The sequence below is a fragment of the Petromyzon marinus genome, chromosome 65, assembly GCF_048934315.1.
Source record: "Petromyzon marinus isolate PM22_M1 ecotype Great Lakes invasive population chromosome 65, UKy_Petmar_22M1.pri1.0, whole genome shotgun sequence".
NCBI classification, from domain to species: Eukaryota; Metazoa; Chordata; class Hyperoartia; order Petromyzontiformes; family Petromyzontidae; genus Petromyzon; species Petromyzon marinus.
Genome location: NC_133731.1, coordinates 7,773,240 through 7,797,987, shown reverse-complemented (window position 1 = coordinate 7,797,987; position 24,748 = coordinate 7,773,240). Strand labels below are relative to the sequence as shown.

Below are 24,748 nucleotides of genomic sequence, written 5' to 3'. Positions count from 1 at the left end.
GTTCCCACCTCACCCCACGATGTTGTCTGGGCCGAGGGAATTCCCCTCCCCCAAGACCTCACAAAAATGCTGTGCAAACCTGCAGACCTGTTCCCGGGGGTCGGAGATCGGGTGACCGTTCTTTCCCTTGAGGATGGTGATAGGTGAGGCGCTGCAAGTTACTTTTTTGATGGAATTAAATAGTGATTTGTGATTGCGGGCTCCTAAGGCAGCTTCCATCTCATCAGCAACCCGATCCCACCACCCATCCTTGCAGCGCACACGGCTGTCGGAATCTCCGAGCGAAGGCTGCGGTAGGCCTCATCATTCTCAGATGTTGGATGTTGTGGACGACAGGAGTGGGCCTCTCAACCAGCCTGGAACACCTCCTCCTTCAGCCAGGGTCTCTGGGGAGGTGTGGACCGCGTACCCAATGCAGCCGTTGTTGTTGCGTGAGCCACGGTCCTGAACCTCACCCATTTACCTTCAGCATCAGAAGGAGGGAGTGCACGATGCTAACCCCAGCTGCAAGCGATATTGAAATTCCTGCTTGCAACACACATGCACCCACTCAACCCAACAACAACAACAGCAACCGCCGTTCGCCACTAAGTGGCGATGACGTCGCCACGGCGCTAGTGCCAGGCTATGTGCACGTTAGGGCCACGCAACACGCACACACACTCACGACACACACTCGACACACTGCTTCCACCAACGCTTCAAGCCCCCCCAACCCAATCTTGTCCCAGACCCCCACAGCTCCACACAGCTGCCCAAGGCTGCTTCCCCGAGGCAACACCCTGCAATCGTCATCATGGGCTATCCACTGCTGGATGAAGATCGATGCGATGATGTCATGAACCCGGCGTGTGTTCTCTAGCCAGCGTGTTCCTCTCCGAGTGTGATCATCACCATCGTCATCATGGGGTATCCACTGCTGGATGAAGATCGATGCGATGATGTCATGAACCCGGCGTGTGTTCTCTAGTCCACGTGTTCCTCTCCGAGTGTGATCATCATCACCATCGTCATCATGGGCTATCCACTGCTGGATGAAGATCGATGCGATGATGTCATGAACCCGGCGTGTGTTCTCTAGCCAGCGTGTTCCTCTCTCGCAATGTCTCCGTCAAAGTCTCAGTGTTCAGTGTCCGCACAAATGTTCAGTAAAGTACTTTTTTTGCCCGCCCGGTCAGCCTTTCTTCTGGGAGGGCCGCTAGTGTCCAGCAGTGCCGCTAATTTCAAGCAAAACTTTGTATCGGTTGTCGACATTAAGTGTCTCATCAGCAGTGCGGGTCGGATTTATGAATCAAGCAACTGCTGTGGGAGAGTCAAACAAACGCGGCCAAATATTTACTCCCGTCGATTCATCGGGGCTTCCCTCCCTTCCCTCATTCCCTCCCTTCCCTCATTCCCTCCCTTCCCTCATTCCCTCCCTTCCCTCATTCCCTCCCTTCCCTCATTCCCTCCCTTCCCTCATTCCCTCCCTTCCCTCATTCCCTCCCTTCCCTCATTCCCTCCCTTCCCTCATTCCCTCCCTTCCCTCATTCCCTCCCTTCCCTCATTCCCTCCCTTCCCTCATTCCCTCCCTTCCCTCTTTCCCTCCCTTCCCTCCGTCCCCGGCTTCGCTCCGTCGCCGGCTTCCCGGACGATCTCTACAGCAACGCAAATCGCCAGAACGGCCGTCGCAGTGGCAGAGGGAATGCACGCGGCCCGCACTTTTGTGGAATCGCACGGAGAGCTCCCCATGACTCAGAAACTGGGACTACGCTGATGGGCGCCCCCCCCCTCTGATGGCCTAATGGGATTTCCAGGGCCGGCTTCGGTCCCGTGGCTTAGGGGCGAGCGATAGGGGGGGCCGTGTGGGGTCGGGGGGTGGGGGAGGGTGATGGGGTGCGTTGCTGGGATGGTGTGTACGGTTGTGTGTGGTGCGAGTGTGCGGGGGTGCGATAGGGTTTTGTGGTTGCGTGATTGCGGTGTGTAGCGATGAGGTGCGCGGTGTGTTTGTGCGTGAGTGAAGGGGTGTGCGGTTGCGCGTGCGGAGAGTTTGGGTGTGCAGCGGTGGGGTGAGTGGTTGGGTTGGGGTGGTTGGGGGGTGGTTGGGGGGGTGGTTGGGGGGTGGTGGGGGGGTGGTTTGTTGGCGGCTGAACGCAGTGGGTCCCAGATGCGATCTCGCAAACAGGAAACGCTGTGAACGTGGCTACAGAGACGGGCGCTGTGCTGGGACAGAGAGCATGCCTGTGTGTGAGCATGTGTGTGAGCATGTGTGTGTGTGAGAGCGTGTGTGTGTGTGAGAGCGTGTGTGTGTGTGAGAGCGTGTGTGTGTGAGAGCGTGTGTGTGAGCGGGTGTGTGTGTGTGTGAGCGGGTGTGTGTGAGAGCGTGTGTGTGTGTGAGAGCGTGTGTGTGTGAGCGTGTGTGTGTGAGCGTGTGTGTGTGAGAGCGTGTGTGTGTGTGATCGCGTGTGTGTGTGAGAGCGTGTGTGTGTGTGATCGTGTGTGTGTTAGAGCGTGTGTGTGTGTGAGAGCGTGTGTGTGTGTGAGAGAGCGTATGTGAGCGTGCCTGTGTGGAAGCGTGTTTGTGTGTGAGCGTGCGTGTGGGGAGCGGTAGTGTAGTGGTTAGCGATACGCCGCACTACGAACCCGGCGACCCAGGTTCGGTTCCCGCTCACGACCAACACAAGTTACGATTATCTGAACCGGTCCAAGGCTCAGCCTCAAATGATTACCTGGTGCGGTGTGTAAACATCGCCACTGGGGAGACAAAGGCGGTCGGGCGTGGTGCTGGCCACCCACCCCCTCGTGTACCGTTCCGGCATTCATAGTTGCTCGCTAACAGCACTTGCCCCTACAGTATATTCAAGCTATACGGGGGATCTTTGTATGTGTCTGAGCATGTGTGTGTGTGAGCCAGCACTTGCCCCAACAGTTTGTTTAGGCCATACTGGGATCTTTGTCTTTTATGGGCATTTGTACGTGAGCGTGTATGTGAGCGTGTGAGTGTGCGCGTGTGTGAGCATGTGTGAGTGTGTGTGAGTGCGCATGTCTGTGGTCTGTGTAAGCGTGTGAGCGTGCGTGCGTGCGTGCGAGTGTGAGTGAGTGAGCGTGCGTGCGAGCGTGAGATGGTGATGATAGTGATGGTGGTGTCCGTGTTGATGACCGTGATGGTGATGAGTCGCAATATAATCTTGTCGTGCCACTGCAACACGAACTTTGCCGGATCGTGACTCCGACGTGGCCTGACCGCCGGAATATCTCGGCCTGTGAGTCGTCATAACGCCGGCAGCGAAATCCCTCGCCTGGATTGAATGCCGCCATCACGTCGCCCCTCCCTTGCCACCCCCCACCCCCACCCCCACAGGGATTTACGTTCTGATCGTGGTGGGGGCGCTCATGATGGTGGTCGGATTCCTCGGCTGTTGCGGAGCCATCCAGGAGTCGCAGTGCATGCTGGGAACCGTAAGTGCGCCGGGCGCCGTGAGGCTCGGGGAGGGCGGGGCGGGGGGGGTGGCGTTGGAACGGTGATCGAAATTATTGGAGCTGTCCTTTTCCCCCACCCACCACCCCCCCCCCCCCCAAACGATTCAGCGATGTTTCCAGGTTAGATGGGAGACGCAGGGTGGCATGGGGGGGGACACAGGATGGCACGGGGAGACACGGGGAGACACAGGTAGACATGGGGAGACACAGGGAGACACAGGGTGGCATGGGGAGACACAGGGTGGCATGGGGAGACGCAGGGAGACACAGGGTGGCAAGGGGAGACACAGGGTGGCATGGGGGGACAGAGGGTGGCACAGGGAGACACAGGGAGACACAGGGTGGCATGGGGAGACACAGGGTGGCATGGGGAGACGCAGGGAGACACAGGGTGGCACGGGGAGACACAGGGAGACACAGGTAGACATAGGGAGACAGGGTGGCATGGGGAGACACAGGTAGACACAGGGAGACACAGGTAGACACAGGGAGACACAGGGAGACACAGGGTGGCATGGTGAGACACAGGGTGGCATGGGGAGACACAGGGAGACACTGTGTGGCATCGGGAGACACAGTGAGACACAGGTAGACAGGGTGGCACAGGGGAGACACAGGGAGACACAGGGTGGCATGGTGAGACACGGAGACATGGGGAGACACAGGGAGACACAGGGTGGCATGGGGAGACACAGGGTGGCATGGTGAGACACGGAGACATGGGGAGACACAGTGAGACACAGGTAGACAGGGTGGCACAGGGGAGACACACGGAGACACGGAGACATGGGGAGACACAGGGAGACACAGGGAGACACAGGGAGACACAGGGCGGCTCAGGGGTGGTCACGGGGAAACGCACTGCCGCCCCAGGCTGCGTGCGGAATGCAGTTGCCCGCACGACTGCCATCCCTCCCCGTCACGCGCGGTGTGCCCTCCTTCACCCGCGCCATCTCCGCCATCTCGCGCCTGTCTCGTTGTCTGTCTCGTTGTCTGTCTCGTTGTCCGTCTCGTTGTCTGTCTCGTTGTCTGTCTCGTTGTCTGTCTCGTTGTCTGTCTCGTTGTCTGTCTCGTTGTCCGTCTCGCGCTCGCGGGGTGAGGCACTCGTCTAGCAGCGGATAGAGTACAGCCGCGAGGGATAATCACGTGCAGTAGCAACAGCGGCAACAGCAGAAGTAGCAGCAGTAGCAACAGTAGCAACGGTAGCAGCAACAGCAGCCACCACAGCAGCTGCAGCAGCAACCACAGCAGCTGCAGCAGCAGCAGCAGCTGTTGTGGTGCGGGATGGGAAAGTGGCGGTGAGTGCGTGCGCGAGCGTGTGTGTGTGTGCGCGTGTGCGCGTGTGTGCGTGTGTGTGCGTGTGTGCCTGTGTGTGCGCGTGTGTGTGTGTGTGTGCGTGCACGTGTGTGTGTGTGTGTGCGTGTGTGTGCGTGTGTGTGTGCGCGTGTGTGTGTGCGTGCACGTGTGTGTGTGCGTGTGTGTGTGCACGTGTGCACGTGTGAGTGTGCGTGTGTGTGTGCGCGTGTGCACGTGTGTGCGTGTGGTGCCAGAGGCGATGGTGCGTGCACCGCTGCCCCTCCCTGTGTTTACCAAGCAGCCACCTTGAGCCCTGCGCTCCTCCTGAACGTGGCATCACCGGCATGTGTCTGCGTGTGTCTGTGTGTGTGTGTCTGTGTGTGTGTGCGTGTGTCTGTGTGTGTGGGGAGCGGTGGTGCAGCGGTTAGCGCTACGCTGCGCTGCGAACCTGGCGACCCGAGTTCGATTCCCGCTCACGGTCAACACCGGTGACGATTATCTGAACCGGTCCTGGGCCTCCCCTAGGTCGACTCGGCCTTAAAACGTCTACCCGGTGCACCATCACGAAACATCAGCACTGGGGAGACAAAGACGGTCGGGACGCGGCCGCGGCCACGCCCCACCCGCCAATGCGCCGCTCCCAGCCTCCGTAGACGCTGCTCGCTCACAGCACTTGCCCCAGCGGGCCGCGTGAGCTGCGCGGGGGACCTTTGCCTTCGCGCGTATGCGCACGTGCGTGCGTGCGAGCGCGCACGTGCGGCGTTTTATCGCAACAGTGGCTTTTAAAAGAGAAAAGGGGAAGTCCCAGGGAACCCGACACTAAAATAGGAGTGAATGTTTAATTGTAATTGCGATCGTAAAGTGTTGACCCACGAGGCCGCCACGAGTTCACACGCGCACGGTGAGCGGCGCCCTGCGACGGCACTACGCCGCGACGACTTCCCAGCATGCTGTGCACGTGACGGTGACGTCACGGCGATATCACGCGGCACGGAATGCAATGCGATCGACCGGCGCGCCCTTCCGTACGGGGGCCCTCGGTTCCACACTCCGCTTCTTCCGGAACGCTGCTGCCGCTGCTGTCGGTTGGCTTGGGGTATGAGGATTTTGTCCACAGTTTCAGTTTATTTATATTTGGTATAGCCCTGTGAGCCATTCGGCTCTTGAATCGGGTGCAACCACAACAAACAAAAAACAAAAACATGAACAAGAAAACATCTTAAAGTGATTATGTGACTGTGCAAACAGAAAATCCATGAAAAAAACAGCAAAATATTCCTGAAAAAGCACCGTACACCAACGCTGTGTGCAAAAATCCCAGTGGGATGCAAGTCAAACAACAACAACAACCACAAGACAACTGAGATTAAGACCATCAGTCTAACTCCGTACTACAACAAAACGAACATGTCCAAACCAAAAAAACTTTTCAAAATCACCAAAAAATAAAGCCATAATTGCAATGTAACAGTGATCATAGGGACTGTGACCAATTTTTTTACAATAAACTACATAAATAACATGGAACACCAAATCCTAGAGCCATAGCTGGCTGCATGAGTTACTCCACAACAACAGAAGCATCAGTCGGAGTATCAAAATTTTCAATGCACCTTTAAGATCAGCACGCTAAATCAAAACACAGATAATACTTTGCAGCATCATCCAGAGCGAAACATTTTATTTTATTTTACGCCAATGAATAGCAGTGGCAGATAGGGGTGTAGAACTCCTCTAGAGCAGTTTTGAGAGAAGATCTCATTGGTAGCGATTCAAGTTGCAGTTTATTGGCAATAGCATTCCAGACTCTGGGGACATCAATAGCAAAGGCCCTTCCTCCAGTTTTTTTTTACGGCAATAGGGAATGTGAAGCTGGTAAATGAGCGACGACCTGAGGTCAAATTTGTTCTTTGAAACAGAGAGGAGATCCAGCAGGTGGTCTGCGGATGTTTTTTGTAAGTACATCTTGAATAAATAAGATCTGGTGCACAAGCCGTCGAACATTAAGAGATGTTAAGTTTGACCCAATGTAGAGATCACAGTGGTGAGTCCTATATGGGCAGTTCAATGTAAATCTTAAGGCCGAGTGATAGATGGAATCAAGCTTCTTCAATACAGTACTTGGGGCTGATTTATACACGATGTCACAGTAGTCAAGTAGAGGCAGTATGGTAGCTTTTATCAATTCCAAACATGCACGGCTTCTCGCCCATGTGCTAGGGTTGAACAGCCCCCCCCCAGACAGGGACAGCAGATTCTTGGCTGTTGTGGGCTCGGCTGAACCGCTTGTTACGCCTCCTTTCCCCGCCGCAGGATGGTGCTCGAGCTAGCCCTTCTTGAGCTCAGCCCACGACTGGAAATGTCGTTTCTTGGCCTCTCGTGTCTCTGCTGCCCGACCAGATGGCCCCACTGAAGCCCACACAGGGGACTCTTCATTCACGACCCTTGGCCGTCTTGACGATCTCCGTGAAGTTTTCAGGAACACAGCTTGGGGTCCGTGGCAATGTTGCCTTGGCAGGAACACAGCTTGGGGTCCGTGGCAATGCTGCCTTGGCAGGAACACAGCTTGGGGTCCGTGGCAATGTTGCCTTGGCAGTAACACAGCTTGGGGTCCGTGGCAATGCTGCCCTGGCAGGAACACAGCCTGGGGTCCGTGGCAATGTTGCCTTGACAGGAACACAGCTTGGGGTCCGTGGCAATGTTGCCTTGGCAGGAACACAGCTTGGAGTCCGTGGAAATGTTGCCTTGGCAGGAACACAGCTTGGGGTCCGTGGCAATACCGCCTTGGCAGGAACACAGCTTGTGGTCCATCGCACTATTATCTAGGCCTCACTCAGGCTGCGCCATGGGCGCGATCAACCAGGCCTCACTCAGGCTGCGCCAGGTGCACGATTTACTAGGCCTCACTCAGGCTGCGCCAGGTACACTGTCAACCAGGCCTCACTCCGGCTGCGCCTTGTGCATGATTAACCAGGCCTCTCTCAGGCTGCACCAACTAAGCCTCACTCAGGCTACGCCTTGTGCATGATTTACTAGGCCTCACTCAGGCTGTGCCAGGTGCACTGTCAAACAGGCCTCACTCAGGCTGCGCCTTGTGCATGATTTACTAGGCCTCACTCAGGCTGCGCCAGGTGCACGATTTTCTAGGCCTCACTCAGGCAGTGTCACGTGCACAATTAACTAGGCCTCACTCAGGCTGCGCTATGTGTGTGATTAACTAGGCCTCACTCAGGCTGCGCCATGTGTGCGATTAACTAGGCCTCACTCAGGCAGTGTCACGTGCATAATTAACTAGGCCTCACTCAGGCTGCGCCACGTGCACTATTAACTAGGCCTCACTCAGGCTGCGCCAGGTGCACGATTAACTAGGCCTCACTCAGGCTGCGCCAGGTGCACGATCAGCCAGGCCTCACTCAGGCTGCGCCAGGTGCACGATTTACTCGGCCTCACTCAGGCTGTGTCATGTGCAGTATTACCTAGGCCTCACTCAGGCTGCGCCAGGTGCATGATTAATTAGGCCTCACGTTGCTCCAGGTGCACGATTAGCTAGGCCTCACTCAGGCTGCGCTAGGTGCATGATCAGCTAGGCCTCACTCAGGCAGTGTCATGTGCACGACCAACCAGGCCCCATCCAGGCCGCACCAGGTGCGCGACCAACCAGGCCTCACTCAGGCTGCGCCACGTGCGCGACCAACCAGGCCTCACGCAGGCTGCGCCAGGTACACACACGAGCGCACATCACCACACCATCACACACACACGAGTGTACACCATCACACACACACACACGAGTGCACATCACCACACCATCACACACATCACTGCCCGAACGCAGAAGTCCCTCTTGTCACGGCCATGAAGCTATGAAGCTGCTGAACTACATTTTCTGGGGGTGGCCTCCAAAATAAAATCCAGAATAATAGGCGACGTTTCGGCCAATGGCCCTTACAACACACAAGTATTATAATCACGTCTCACTCTCACACGGCTCACACGTCTCACTCTCACATGGCTCACCCTCACATGGCTCACTCACACACACGGCTCACTCACACACACAGCTCACTCACGCACACTCACACGCAGCTCACACACAGCTCATTCTCACTCACATTTCACACATTCTCACGCACACTTTACACTCACGCAAAACAACTCACAAAAACAACTCACACGCTGCTACACACGCCGCCGCCATCTTCATCCACAGTATCACGAGGACGCACAGGAAGGCGCGATGGATGTGGCGTTCCGTGCCAAAGTTCCGGAACAGCTATACCGAATGTTCCCGAGACAGCATTCCCGACTGTGGTTGTGATTGGTTGCCGTTGTAATAGTTTATTGTTAATTGTGGTTGTCAGTGGTATTATTGTTGTTGTTGGTTGTTGTTGTTATTCGTGATTGTGGCTGAATCTATGTCTCACCCCCCCCCCCCATCCTCCACCACCTCCACCACTTCCACCACCGCCTCCTCCACCACCACCACCACCTCCTCCTCCACCTCTTCAGTTCTTCACTTTGATCGTCATCCTCTTCTCGGCCGAGATCACCGCCGCCATCTGGGCCTTCATGTTCCACGACGAGGTGAGGCAGCAGCGCCACGCAGGCGCCCGCACCTCATCGTCCCCACCAGCCGTGGTCAATTCGCTGCTGGGTGAAGGCCTCCCCGAGCCACCACCGCTGCCGCTCGCGGCCCGCTAACGACCGCACGCGGCCCGCGCCTCTACTTCTCGTCGCTCCATCTCCCCCGTGGACGTCCTCGCCGCAGCGATCCATTATTGGTCTCCACCGTGATGACGACGATGATCGCCATCTTTGCAATTACGACGTTGACGATGACGATGCTGGCGTCAACGACGGTGATGGCGACGACGACGACGACGACGATGATATTGACGACGACGATGTCCACGCAGGTGGAGACGCAGATGATTGAGTACTACAACGGCCTCTACAACGACAACAGCAACAGCACACGCTCCGCCACCAACAAAACTCTGAGCATCATCCACTCCACGGTGAGCTCCGCCCCCCCCCCCCCCCCCCCTGCGTCGCCACGGCGGTCCCTCGCGGCACGCCGGGGCCCGGCTAGAAGGCGTCGCTCCCGGAGCGACGCCGCGTCAAGCGAGGAATCGGCGAGTTAGCGGATCGCAGCGTGCGCTGTGGCATCGACCTGCGGGCCCGGTCCCCATGGATGTGCAACAAAGGACCGAGACGAGGTTTTACGACGTCGCGTACTGTACCGTTCTCGCGTACTGTACTGTTCCGGGTACTGTACCGTTTCCGCATACTGTGCCATTCCTGGTACAGTACCATTCCGGGTACTGTACCGTTTCCGGGTACTGTACCGTTTCCGCGTACTGTGCCATTCCTGGTACAGTACCGTTTCCGGGTACTGTACCGTTTCCGGGTACTGTACCGTTTCCGCGTACTGTGCCATTCTGGGTACTGTCCCGTTCTAAGTACTGTACCGTTTCCGCGTACTGTACCATTCCGGGTACTGTCCCGTTCTGAGTACTGTACCGTTCCGCGGGGCCGACCGCTCAGGAAGAGCGTGACATAACGTGCATAACGTGGTACGTGTACCTCCAATTATCCCGCACCCTGACTCAGGACTCGAACCCAGGCCAACTTGGCACCCCCCTGCACCCCCCACCCCCCCCCCCCCCCCCCGTCTGTTGATAATTAGTGAACTCTGTCTGCGAGGAGCAGTTATGAGTTACCATGGGCCAGAGTCGTCATGGCGACCGCGGGGTCAAGGGAACGGACTCGGAGCGTTACAACCACCGGTGTGAGAGTGTGAGTGAGAGTGTGTGTGAGTGTGTGCGTGAGAGTGTGTGTGAGAGTGCGTGAGAGTGCGTGTGTGTGCGTGAGAGTGCGTGTGTGTGTGCGTGAGAGTGTGTGTGTGCGTGAGAGTGTGTGTGTGAGTGTGTGTGTGCGTGAGAGTGTGTGTGTGCGTGAGAGTGTGTGTGTGTGCGTGAGGGGAGCGGTGGTGTAGCGGTTAGCGCGCTGCGCTATGAACCTGGCGACCCGGGTTCGATTCCCGCTCACGGCCAACACCAGTGACGAATATCTGAACCGGTCCCGGGCCTCCCCTAGGTCGACTCAGCCTGAAATGAGTACCTGGTGCGGTGTGTAGACATTGCCACTAGGGAGACAAAGGCGGTCGGGCGTGGTGCTGGCCACCCACCCCCTCGTGTACCGTTCCGGCCTTCATAGGTGCTCGCTAACAGCATTTGCCCCTACAGTCTGTTAAGGCTATATGGGGGATCGTTGTTTCGTGCGTGAGAGTGTGTGTGTGCATGCGTGAGAGTGTGTGTGTGTGCGTGAGAGTGTGTGTGTGTGCGTGAGAGTGTGTGTGTGTGCGTGAGAGTGTGTGTGTGTGCGTGAGTGTGTGTGTGTGCGTGAGAGTGTGTGTGTGTGCGTAAGTGTGTGTGTGTGTGTGAGAGTGTGTGTATGTGTGTGCGTGAGTGTGTGTGTGCCCCGACAGTCGGTTAAAGGCTATACCAGGGGTTGCGGATCCTTTGTCTTTGCTTGCGCCAGCTCACGAGTGTTTACGTCGCCAGAGGCTGCAGCTGCCGACCAATGGGAGCACGCGTGTGGGGTCCGCGCGCGTCGGAGCTGAGAGGCACTTGAGCCGGGCCACTGCTCAGGGGCCTGGGTTTGAGCCCTGGCTCTGGGCGACTCTCTCACGGCGGGGAGGTTCATGATGGCCGTGTCAGACAGAGGGACAACCCAGTGAGTGGAGTTTGCTTCGATCCAATGATGGCGAACTGCCCTTACAGGCGAGGGGCGGTTTCGTAACTCATTGTCTCATCAGCAGCAGAGTTGGGGCTTGCTTGAGCCCGTGCTGGCGAACTGCCCAGGTGTTTACAGACAATCTCACCCCCCCCGTGAGACATGGGTCCAAGACCCTGATCGTACGCAATCAAAAGTAATTAGTAGCGTCGTAAGAGTATATATTAAAAAAGACAAATTAACCCAGGCGGCCTTGAAACGTCTGGGATTACGCAAGGATGGATACGATCAGTCGGACAGACCGAGGGGGGAGAGGCAGACCAGACGCTCATTGTAAGTTGGCGAGAGTCCACACAGCCACCACCGCCACCACCACCGGTCTCCGTGTGGACCTGCCCGGCACGAGCAGAGACTCGCAGAAGCGAGTGCTGGGCAACACGGGGTCATCGCGTCGCGGTCAGCTGTCCCCTCGAAGGCGGTAGAGCTCGGTAAACGTAGAATGCCGGCCCAACGTGGGGCCACACGTCGGGCCAACGTGGGGCCAAAGTAGGGCTAACGTCAGGCTAACGTGGGGCCAAACGTCGGGCCAACGTGGGGCCAAAGTCGGGCTAACGTCAGGCTAACGTGAGGCCAACGTGGGGCCAACGTGGGGCCAACGTGGGGCCGGCGTGGGGCCGGCGTGGGGCCGGCGTGGGGCCGGGCGCGGGGCCGGCGCGGGGCCGGCGTGGGGCCGGCGTGGGGCCGGCGCGCCCATCCACTGGCTAGGGTTGCCACCGGCGTCCGCGTTTGGCCCAGCACGGGGTGGCAACTGGGCCACCTTCGTTGGGGCTGTCGTCAGGTTCCCATCTGAGGCCTGGTGGTCGCTGTCGAGCGCTAACCGCAGGGAGGAGCCGTGCACTGTTGTGGCAGCGGCCTTTTGGCGCCCAGAGGCCCGGGTTCGATTCCGGTTCCCGACGAAAACCGGACGGACTTGTTGCGAACGTTCCCCCAATCCCTCCACCCAATCACCCACCAACCCCCCCACGTCGGTTGTAAAACAGGTCCCTGTAGGGTGGGCTGGTAGGACAAGTCTCTGCGCTGTCCATTGCTGATTTTACACCCAACAGCACGAGATTTCACTTCGTTAAAGTATTGAAAGGGGACGGACGGACGGACGCATTAATCTATTGCAGGCTGGTACACTCAGTTTACAACTTCGTTCCTACCAGTATAATTTATTATATATTTGTCGTGTGGTTTTTTTTTACAGAAGTTGTCACTTATTCGGAATTCCAAATATGGCGATAAAAAAATTACATTCCCCCACCCCTTTCATGAGTCACTAAGTTGGCCAACCGGTAAACATGCCAACAACGTTGTGGGTCAACTTTGGCCCCAACGTTGGCCCAACAGTTCCATGTTTACCGGGCAGGGTGGCTCAGCAAGCGGCTCCGAAACGGGGGTTGCGAGTTCAGTTCCGGATTGGTGGTCTCCGCTGACTCAGCCCATCATCCCTTCCGCCGGGGTCGATAAAATAGTCACCAGGTCGCGGGGGGGGGGGGGAAGATCGACATGGGTTTGTCCGACGGGGCTGCATTGCTCCCCCGACCATATTAATGTGGAATTTCCAGCGTCGGCTCTGCACGGCTGGATCCTTTGATCAGCAGGAAGTCGCGCTGTGCGACGTGCACCACTTGCAAATTAGGGAGAGGTAAAGGAGTGGCCCCCCGCAATTTCTCGCTCCGCTAGAGCTCCCTCTCGTGGGTGTTTGGCCGACTCTTCCACGCCGCCCAGTCGGTATGCAAGAATTGAGAGTGCCCACGTGACCTGTGAGCCGTGGTGTGTCATGTGACCTGTAATCGACAGCCGTGGTGTGTCATGTGACCTGTGATCGACAGACGTGGTGCGTCATGTGACCTGTGATCGACAGCCGTGGTGTGTCATGTGACCTGTAATCGACAGCCGTGGTGCGTCATGTGACCTGTGATTGACAGATGTGGTGTGTCATGTGACCTGTGATTGACAGATGTGGTGTCACGTGACCTGTGATTGACAGACGTGGTGTGTTATGTGACCTGTGATTGACAACCGTGGTGTGTTATGTGACCTGTGATTAACAGACGTGGTGTGCTATGTGACCTGTAATCGACAGCCGTGGTGTGTCATGTGACCTGTAATCGACAGCCGTAGTGTGTCAGGTGACCTGTAATCGACAGCCGTGGTGTGTCATGTGACCTGTAATCGACAGCCATGGTGTGTCATGTGACCTGTAATCGACAGCCGTGGTGTGTCATGTGACCTGTGATTGACAGACGTGGTGTGTCATGTGACCTGTGATTGACAGCCATGGTGTGTCATGTGACCTGTAATCGACAGACGTGGTGTCATGTGACCTGTGATTGACCGACGTGGTGTGTCATGTGACCTGTGATTGACAGCCGTGGTGTGTCATGTGACCTGTGATTCACAGCCGTGGTGTGTCATGTGACCTATGATTCACAGCCGTGGTGTGTCATGTGACCTGTGATTAACAGCCGTGGTGTGCTATGTGACCTGTCGTTCACAGCTGGATTGCTGCGGGCAGCCGAATCTCAACTACACAAGCCTGTTGTCGACGTACTCCTGTCCACCGGAGTACACCAAGGTAACTGTCGTCACATAGTGCATCAATTCAGAGACACTCCTATTAGGAGGCATATGAGTTTATTGTAGCCCTCACGGGCACAGGGGATAACTACAGCAGGTCAGGACAGCCGGCACGCTGCCTGACCTATGACGCCGAGGAGACGAAGACGAGGCGCAAGGCAGTGACGTAGCCGAAGGGTTCCGCTCCAGACGACAGACAGCCCCGACTCAGCGTCGGGACCTTCCTTTTATGCCCCTCAGCGTGGCCTGACTCCGCCCTCGGCCACGCCCTCTTCTGGACCCCCTCCAGAAGGTTCACGGCTATATCCCACGTGTTCCCTCTGTCACCCTGGCTTTTACCACGGCCTATCACGTGCCCTCCTAGATAGTCGGGCTGCTGTGTCCTCAGACGACCCATTCTATGTCACGACAAATACACTGATGAAGTTCATTCAGTTCATGAAGGCCTCCCCATGCTGTGAGCCCCCCCCGCCTACCGCTCGGGTAGCCCCGCCCACTGCTCAGGTAGCCCCGCCCACTGTGCAAGTACCCCCGCCCACTGCGCTGGTAGCCCACGCCCACTTCTCAGGTTGCCCCGCTCACTGCTCTGGTAGCCCCGCCCACTGCTCAAGTAGCCCTGCCCACTGCTCAGGTAGCCCCGCCCACTGCTCTGGTAGCCCCGCTCACTGCTCTGGTAGCCCCGCCCACTGCTCAGGTAGCCCTGCCCACTGCTCAGGTAGCCGCCGCCCACTGCTCTGGTAGCCTCCGCCATGATTCAGGTAGCCCCGCCCACTGCTCAGGTTGTATCGCACTGACCAGATTGGCGAAGTCTCATTGGGCGGTGACATGAGAACGACTGCCAACACTCCTTCAACTGTGAGCGCTTGCGAGGACAAAAATGCATGTTGTCTTGAGCGCCACGCATGTAAACACGTGATGTAAACACGCGTGTGTGTGCGTGAGTGTGCGTGCGTGTGTGTGTGCGCGTGTGTGCGCGTGTGTGTACGTGCGTGTGTGTACGTGCGTGTGTGTATGTGCGTGTACGTGTACGTGCGTGTATATGTGCGTGTGTGTGCGTGTGTGTGTGTACGTGCATGTACGTGTACGTGCGTGTATATGTGCGTGTGTGTGCGTGTGTATACGTGCGTGTATGTGTGTGTGTGCGTGTACGTGTGTGTACGTGTGTGTGTACGTGTGTGTACGTGTGTGTGTACGTGTGTGTACGTGTGTGTGTGTGCGTGTACGTGTGTGTACGTGCGTGTGTGCGTGTACGTGCGTGTACGTGTGTGTGCGCGTGTACGTGTATGTGTGTGCGTGTACGTACGTGTACGTGTGTGTACGTGTGTGTGTGCGTGTACGTGCGTGTACGTGTGTGTACGTGTGTGTGTACGTGTGTGTACGTGCGTGTGTGCGTACCCACGTACGCTCTTTACTTCCTTCTTTTGCTCGCTCGCCGCAGAACTGCGTGGACGAAATCCGCAGCTTCCTCGGGACGAAGGTGTACATCGTGGCCGGCCTGGCGCTGGGGGTGGCGGTCATCATGGTGAGCACACGGGGGGGGGGGGGGGGGGCGGGGGGCTCTCGCCCGGAACCGACGACAACAACCGCGATAGCAATACCAACAGCAAGGACTACAAACGTCGTGCGGTAGAAACTAAAAGGGATATACGATCAACAAGGGCTAGACCATCGCGGAAATTGAACGAGGCCATGCCCCGCTGAGCGATGCTGCTCTTTTTCCGGAGCGACCTGGCTATCGCAAATGATAGCTCAGCCAAGTGGCTCGTCGTCGTCATCATCATCGTGTGGAAATTGATAGCGGCCAAATACCGTGAACGCGTGACGTTGATTATAAATGTGGAATGGAAAATAACGGAGGACCCGAACAAAAAAATCCACACAACCACGGGGAGCGAGAGAGACACGCAAACTCCAAATATACAGCAGCAGCAGGCGCCAGGGTCGGAATCGAACTCACGGACCTCCTGTACACCAGGCGAGGGAATTAACATCTCCTAGCCACCGTGATGATGATGACAGAGAGAGAGAGAGACACGCAAACTCCAAATATACAGCAGCAGGCTTCAAGGTCGGGATTGAACCCACGACCTCCTGCATACCAGATGAGGTAGTTAACATCTCCTAGCCATCGTAATGATGATGACAGAGAGAGAGACACGCAAACTCCAAATATACAGCAGGCTTCAAGGTCGGGATTGAACCCACGACTTCCTGCACACCAGGCGAGGTAGTTAACATCTCCTAGCCACCGTGCAAGATGACGCCCCCACGTGCGGTTCCGACCTCTTGCGGAATTGTGAGATATCCGTAATCACCTCCCAGCTGTTTGTATCTCAAGAGGTGGCAACCCCTGGCCCCATCCTGCTCACTTCTGTACGCGGTGGCCGCGCATTTTTATTGTCGTGTTCCTGGTACGATTTCATCGCTCCGACTTCACCGCTCGAAAATCCAAGTGCCTCGTGCAGTGGGGAAGCTGGGTGGATGACGTGGCTCGTTGCGTGTGTGCGTGTGTGTGCGTGTGTGTGCGTGTGTGCGTGTGTGTGTGTGCGTGTGTGCGTGTGTGCGTGCGATGTCTTTTTTCTTTTTGCAGATCTTCGGCATGATATTCAGCATGGCCGTCTGCTGTGCCATCCGCAACGACAGCCCTTACTGAGAAGTTTTGCCAGCGTCTCGGTACCAGCCCAGCCCAGGCCAGCAAAGCCTCGGCCGGGCTAGTTGGGTCAAGATTGTCCCGGCAAGCTTTAGCCTGGCCAAGGTCTGGCCTAAAGCCTCGCCCGGTCTGGCTTGGCCCATCTCAAACCAGAAAAGTCTAGCCCAGCCGAGCCCATCCCAGCCTAGCAAAGCCAAGCTCAGCCTAAGCCTGGCCTGCCGAAGCCTAGAACAGGCCGGACCAGTGTTGCCAACCGAGCAATTTTTTGGCACTAGATTTAAACAACTTTCCGAGTTTCGATAGCAACAAAAATTTTGATGTTTATCAGTCTACCATGTGTAATACTACGCGGAAATATTGTCGAGCGACATGGTTTCCAAATAAGTTATCCCTCAAGGATTCTGTATCATTTTACTTTTGTCCCCACATTCTCCGTATGGTATAACACTTCCCGTAAAGAAACGCCCCAAATATGTTCCCAGTCAGAGATGAAGTTACACGGATCAGGTCACGCACGCACACACGTGTACGCACACACACGTGTACGCCCACGCACGTGTACACGCAAACACGCATATCTGCCGGATTGCAAGGCGCACCACCAAAGTTTCCTCTGGAATACAGGAAGCAAGTGCCTAATGTAATCTGGAGAATGCGGTAATGCTGGGTCAGTCGTCAACCGGCGTTGCTGGCAACTTGAGAATGTCTGCCTAGCGACGTCAAATCAGCTTTCTGAGGTTCACTCGGCGACATCCTCAGCCTTGTCAAGACCGCCGACTCAAAAGAACTGAATGTGCCCTATTGTCGTATTAGTTTATCGTCGTTTGCAGATTTAGTTTGGTCGTTGCCCCAAGGCCGTTTGCGAGCGGGGTTCCCGGAGTATAATGGCCGGAGCCTTCTCCACACGTGGGGCTCCCAGAGGCGCGTGACAGCGGCTAACAATTCGTGACTGTGCTGATGAGTCGCGGTGAGGATGCAGCCGGTTAGCGCGTTTGGCTACGTACGGTGCTAAATGACTTGGTACGTGCATTCCCCAGGGTGCGCGTGTCTTTGTTTCACTTCTATCCGTGCGATGGGCCCCGTTATCCCAACTCAGTCCTTGAGAACTAATCGTCGTTGTGTTGAGTTGTCCTTTCTCCCCCCGTCGCACCTCCGGTTAGCACGATTGGCCAGGTACGGCGCGAAAGAAGTTCTACGTGCATTCCCCAGGGTGCGCGTGTCTTTGTTTCACCTCTATCCACGGGATGGCCACGTTATCCCAACTTTATTTCTTTCGAACTGCTCGTCGGCGATGTTGTTGTGGTGTTTAATTTGTTGTCCTGCCCCCCTCCCCGTCGCGCCTCCGATTTCGCCACGGTCGTCCACGTTAGGGCACGCAAAATGACAAAACGCATCCACTTCTTTTGGTGACGGTGGCTCCGGACACGGCCTTCTTGCCCGGATGTTAAATCTTATTTAAGCGGTTTCGCAAGGAGCGGCCGGTCTCGAGCGAAGCGAGCAAAGCCGAGCCAGCCAGCGTTGCCGGCCGAGCCGCCTCGGAACAAACTTTTAAAGTGAGTGTTTTTATAAGAAAGGAACTCTACCGATATGCTGAGTAACGGGAGAGTACACATGTATAGAAACGCAACCGCGCAACCGCACATGTTGCTTTGCGGCGAGCAAGAAAAGAAAGTGCCTTTGCCGTTTTATTTTTTGAGAAACTCGACTCTCGATGAATCTTTAAAGTTTAAAGCATATAAATGATGCATGCGTTTGTTTGCACGGTGCTGTTTTGTGCGTGCTTGCGTGTGACCCTGAAGGGGGCAACCAAAACGTTGCCTTGAGTTTCTGTTTATTTTTGGAACGTTTTAAAGTTAGGTGCCCCGTGACCCGAGGGCGAAATAGAACTTGACCCGAAAGGTCAAGACAGGTGGGGGGGAGGGGGGGAAAGTCTAAAAACATTCTTGATTTGAAGCTTTCGTGACTGCAGGAATCCGTAGTCTGTGGTTCTTTCGGTGAAGTCATCACGTTGGTATAAATCAAATAAATGTAATTTTTTTTAGTATAGTCTAAAAACTAAACTATTTTTTTTCCATTCTGCCAGCTGTGTAAGGCCCCCCGCTGAGCTATGCTGGAGCTCAGAAGCGACCCCAGCTATCACAAATGATATCTCGACGAAGTGCGCTCATCATCATCGTCAATGTCGTCGTCAACGTGTGGAAATCACAGCAGTAGCCAATTACTCTAAACGCCTGACGCTGATTCTAAATGTGGTGGGAGCGGAAATCCCGAGACAAATCCACGCGACCATGATGAGAGAGAGACGCAAACTCCCAAGTGTACAGCAGCAGGCGTTGGTGTCGGCATTGAACCTGCGACCTCTTGCATACCAGGCGAGGTAGTTAACATCTAGCCACCGTAGTGATGATGATGATGATGATGAGAGACGCAAACTCCAAGTGTACAGCAGCAGGCGTTGGTGTCGGCATCGAACCTACGACCTCCTGCATACCAGGCGAGGTAGTTAACATCTAGCCACCGTGATGATGATGGTGAGAGACGCAAACTCCAAATAAACAGCAGCAGGTGCCGTCAGGGCCAGCACCACGCCCGACCACCTTTGTCTCCCCAAGTGGCGATGTTTACACATCACACCAGGTACTCATTTTAGGCTGAGTCAACCTAGGAGGGGGGAGGGGGGGGGCGCCGGCTCAGACATTAATCGCCGGTGTCAGCCGCGAGCGGGAATCAAACTCCCACCGCCGCGTTCGTAGCGCAGCGTCGCGCTAACCACTGCGCCACCGCTCCCCGCACCCCCCTCCCCCACACACGCACGCCCACCACGACAACAACCACCGCCACCACACCACCTTCAACTCGCCACAACCACCACGGCGAAACGAGGCACGGAGCCGCAGGCTCGGCCACACCCCCGGCCTGTGGCGACCTCTCCTCGGGGGCGACTCGCACGAGGGCGCTCCACGCGTACACACACACGTACGCGCACTCACACACACGCACGCGCACTCACACACACGCACGCGCACTCACACACACGCACGCGCACTCACACACACGCACGCGCACTCACACACACGCACGCGCACTCACACACACGCACGCGCACTCACACACACGCACGCGCACTCACACACACGCACGCGCACTCACACGCACGCGCACTCACACACACGCACGCGTACACACACACGCACGCGTACACACACACGCACGCGTACACACACACGCACGCGCACTCACATACGCGCACGCACGCGTACACACATACACACGCGCACACTGCGCACTCGCATGCGCACTCACGTACACACACGCACGCGCACTCAAGCACGCACGCGCGTGTACGAGGAGCGCCCTCGTGACTCCTCGCTCGAAGCCGTCGACGCTCCGCAAGCTGCCACGTGCCCCGCGTCACAGGCGGGCCTCGCGGGGGTGGGGGGTGGAGGAGGGGGGGTGGAGGTGGAGGTGGGGGGTGGATGGAGGAGGGGGTGGAGGAGGAGGTGCAGGGGGTGGAGGCGGAGGGGAGGTGGAGTAGGGGGGTGGAGGTGGGGAGTGGATGGAGGAGGAGGTGGGGGGGTGGAGGAGGAGGTGCAGGGGGTGGAGGAGGAGGGGAGGTGGAGTAGGGGGGTGGAGGTGGGGGGTGGATGGAGGAGGAGTTGGCAGGGTGGAGGAGGTGGGGGCGGGGTGGTGGTGGCTGTTGGAGGGCAGGAGGCGAATGGGTGCGGCAGGAGCGATGCCCCCAAGGATGAGAGGAGGAGGAGGAGGGAGGAGTGGGGGGGTCTCTGCTCTGTCGTCGACTCTCGGATTCTCCATCGCAGACATCGCAAGGACGCCAGGGACCAGGCGCGTGCGGCTTGGCCGGCTCTCTCGCAACTCCTCGGCGGGGTTGGTGGGTCGCGATGGGATGGGAGCCCTCGCGTCTTTTTGTTTTCTGTCAACAAACCTCCCCCCTCTCTCCCGTTCTTTGGGGTCGTCCATAAATGACGTCACGCGATGGACGATTTTTGACCCCCCCCCTCCCGTAGTCACGGCGTAACAAAAAGTCAGCCCCCCCTCCTCAAATATGACGTCACAAAGCTCTACCCCCCCTCCCCAAAAAAAACATGCTTCAAATCGCTTTAAACTATTGTCACATTGTAGCGCGTACTTAATATGGCGCTGCACTCTGATGTAGGAGAACACATTCATTAAAACGTATATTTAATTAAGTGGAACGTGTTGTTTATATTTATTTAAAGTTGCGCATTTTTATGTGACGTCACATTTCTCACCCCCCTCCCCCCCAGGTGCGTGACGTCATTTATGGACGGCCCCTTTTCTCTGCGGGCATTTGCCGGTCACTGCGACCCACAACGTCGCTTGTCACATCGGGGGGTGGGCGTGGGGGTGAGAGAAAGGGGGGGGGGGGGGCTGGGGTTCAATTTTATTTTTAAAGAGATAAAACAATCATCCCGAAACGAACCTGCCACGCCGCCTTTGACATTTAAACAGCTCGGGCGATAAACCCTTGGGGCGCAGCCTCTAAGAGAGAAAACAAAATAACGCGGCAAGAGGCGAGGTTCTGTTTAAACGGGGGAACGTCTCCCCCTTCATTCATAGACGGGTTCCTGCCAGCATCATCATCGTACTCCTTGTTGAAGAGGTAGTAGCATCGTCATTAGCATTAACATCGTCATTAGCATCATTTACATCGTCATTATCATTGGCATTAGCATCATTAACATCGTCATTAGGATAATTAACATCGTCATTAGCATCGCCATTAGCAACATCGTCATGAGCATCGTCATCAGCATCGTCATTAGCATCATTAACATCGTCATGAGCATCGTCATCAGCATCGTCATTAGCATCATTAACATCGTCATTAGCATCGTCATCAGCATCGTCATTACCATCATTAACATCGTCATTAGCATCACGATTAGCATAATTAACATCGTCATTAGCATCACGATTAGCATAATTAACATCGTCATTATCAACATCGTCCGCCCTGTTGAAGAGGAAGCCGCTGCTGCTCCGTCCAGAGACATCTACCCCGGGGGAGATTGAAAGTCCTCGGGGTTTTGTTGTTAGTTTGGCCTCTGTCCTGTGATAGTTCTCAGTCTCCTGTCCTCCCGGCACTTTAAAGGTGACGACGACGCACTGGCGTGTACTGTGGTGGAGGGATTAGTGGGTTAGTGGATTAGTATGGGTGGGGGGTGGGTGGGTGAGAGGGGAGGTGGGTGGGTGGATAAATGGGTTAGTGTGGGTGGGTGAGAAGGTGGGTGGCTGGGTGGTAAGTGGGCGAGTGAGAGGGGAGGTGGTGGGTGGATTCGTGGGTTAGTGTGGGTGGGTGGGCGAGTGAGAGGGGAGGTGGTGGGTGAGTAGGTGAGAGAGTGAGTGAGAGGGTGAGTGGATACGTGGATTATGGTGAGTGGGTACAGGTGACTGTGTGGTGCATTGATAAGTGTGTTTGTAAATGGGTGGGTGACTGAGTGGGTGGATAAGTGGTTAATGAGTGAGTGGGTCGGTGAGTAGGTGAGAGTGTGGGTGGATACGTGAATTATTGTGAGTGGGTACAGGTGACTGTGTGGTGCATTGATAAGTGTTTGTAAGTGGGTGGGTGATTAAGTGGGTGGATAAGTGGTTAATGAGTGTGAGTGGGTCGGTGAGTAGGTGAGAGTGGTGGGGGAGTAGGTTTGTGAGTGGGTGGGTGGCTGCGTGGGGGTGGTTCAGCGGGTTAGTGTGAGTTGGTGTTTGGCTGGGTGGATGGGTGAGTGCGTGGCTGGGTGGATGGGTGAGTGCGTGGCTGGGTGAGTGAGAGGGTGAGTGGCTGGGGGAGTGAGTGAAAGGGTGAGTGAGTGAGAGGATGAGTGGCTGGGTGAGTGAGTGAGAGAGTGAGTGAGTGAGAGGGTGAGTGGCTGGGTGAGTGGCTGGGTGAGTGAGTGAGAGGGTGAGTGAGAGTGTGAGTGACTGAGTGAGTGAGTGGCTGGGTGAGTGAGTGAGAGGGTGAGTGGGTGGGGTGAGTGGCTGGGTGAGTGAGTGAGAGGGTGAGTGGCTGGGTGAGTGAGAGAGTGAGTGACTGAGTGAGTGAGTGGCTGGGTGAGTGAGTGAGAGGGTGAGTGGGTGGGGTGAGTGGCTGGGTGAGTGAGTGAGAGGGTGAGTGGCTGGGTGAGTGAGAGGGTGAGTGGGTGGGGTGAGAGGGTGAGTGGCTGGGTGAGTGGGTGAGAGGGTGAGTGGGTGAGAGGGTGAGTGGCTGGGTGAGTGAGTGAATGGCTGGGTGAGTGAGTGAGAGGGTGAGTGAGTGGCTGGGTGAGTGAGTGAGAGGGTGAGTGGCTGGGTGAGTGAGTGAGAGGGTGAGTTGCTGGGTGAGTGAGAGAGTGAGTGGCTGGGTGAGTGAGTGAGAGGGTGAGTGGGTGGGGTGAGTGGCTGGGTGAGTGAGTGAGAGGGTGAGTGAGTGTGAGGGTGAGTGAGAGAGTGAGTGGCTGGGTGAGTGAGTGAGTGGCTGGGTGAGTGAGTGAAAGGGTGAGTGGCTGGGTGAGTGAGTGAGTGAGTGAGAGGGTGAGTGAGAGAGTGGCTGGGTGAGTGAGTGAGTGAGAGGGTGAGTGGCTCGGTGAGTGAGAAAGTGGCTGGGTGAGTGAGTGAGAGGGTGAGTGGGTGGGGTGAGTGGCTGGGTGAGTGAGTGAAAGGGTGAGTGGGTTGGGTGAGAGGGTGAGTGGCTCGGTGAGTGAGTGAGTGAGAGGGTGAGTGGCTGGGTGAGTGAGTGGGAGGGTGAGTGAGAGAGTGAGTGGCTGGGTGAGTGAGTGAGTGGCTGGGTGAGTGAATGAGAGGGTGAGTGCCTGGGTGAGTGAGAGGGTGAGTGGCTGGGTAAGTGAGTGAGAGGGTGAGTGGCTGGGTGAGTGATTGAGAGGGTGAGTGGCTGGGTGAATGAGATGGTGAGTGAGAGAGTGAGTGGGTGGGGTGAGTGGCTGGGTGAGTGATCGGGTTGCCATCTGTCCTGGTTTTCCCTGGATCGTCCTCTCGAGTGAGGCAGCTGCTGCCCATTTACATCGCGCGCCTTGTCAGTCGTGTAAAAAGAATAATTCACCACTCAAGCTAAAGGCAAAGATCCCCCGTATAGTCTTAGCAGACTTTTGGGGCAAGCGCTGTTGGCGTGTGGCACCTATGAAGGCGGGCACAGTACAAGGAAGGGGGTGGGTGGCCAGCACCACGCCTGACCGCTCTGTAGAACAGTCGGAGATCATACAAACTCCACTCACTCTGTAGAAACAGGGGGAGATCATACAAACTCCACTCACTCACTCACTCTGTAGAACAGGGGGAGATCACACAAACTCCACTCACTCACTCTGTAGAACAGTGGGAGATCACACAAACTCTACTCAGTTTAACACGTAGGCTTTCGCGACCAATATTATTCATAATAAAGGTTTTTGGGTTAGATCGCGTTTATTTATAAATGTGTCGTAACCCTCCACCACCCGACACGGCCAATCAGCAAAGAAAAGTGTCACGTTGACAAAAGATGCTGGAAGTATTTACCAGCGAAACGTCGTACTCAAACTGTAAATGTGGATTAACTCTTCAACACACCGGTGGGCTGAAGTAGTGAATTATTTGTCTTTTGTCAACGTGACACTTTTCTTTGCTGATTGGCCGTGTCGGGTGGTGGAGGGTTACGACACATTTATAAATAAACGCGATCTAACCCAAAAACCTTTATCATGAAACTCTACTCACTCTGTAGAACAGGGGGAGATCACACAAACTCCACTCACTCTGTAGAACAGGGGGAGATCATACAAACTCCACTCACTCACTCTGTAGAACAGTGGGAGATCATACAAACTCCACTCACTCTGTAGAACAGGGGGAGATCACACAAACTCCACTCACTCACTCTGTAGAACAGTGGGATATCATACAAACTCCACTCACTCTGTAGAACAGGGGGAGATCACACAAACTTCACTCACTCTGTAGAACAGGAAGAGA

At 56.0% G+C, this 24,748-nt stretch overlaps 1 protein-coding gene across 1 annotated transcript in view; it reads left to right on the top strand.

Annotated features, from left to right (window-relative positions):
* The window catches only part of LOC103091818 (CD9 antigen), a 33,022-nt gene extending 14,493 nt beyond the window's left edge, over window positions 1-18,529 (top strand). Inside the window, exons 3-8 of the mRNA XM_032978132.2 lie at window positions 3,341-3,438; window positions 9,265-9,339; window positions 9,672-9,773; window positions 14,039-14,116; window positions 15,557-15,640; window positions 16,709-18,529. Coding sequence (XP_032834023.1) covers window positions 3,341-3,438; window positions 9,265-9,339; window positions 9,672-9,773; window positions 14,039-14,116; window positions 15,557-15,640; window positions 16,709-16,771 — 500 coding nt within the window. The 3' untranslated portion in view covers window positions 16,772-18,529. The remainder of the gene's footprint in view (window positions 1-3,340; window positions 3,439-9,264; window positions 9,340-9,671; window positions 9,774-14,038; window positions 14,117-15,556; window positions 15,641-16,708) is intronic.
* The last annotated feature ends 6,219 nt before the right edge of the window (window positions 18,530-24,748 follow it).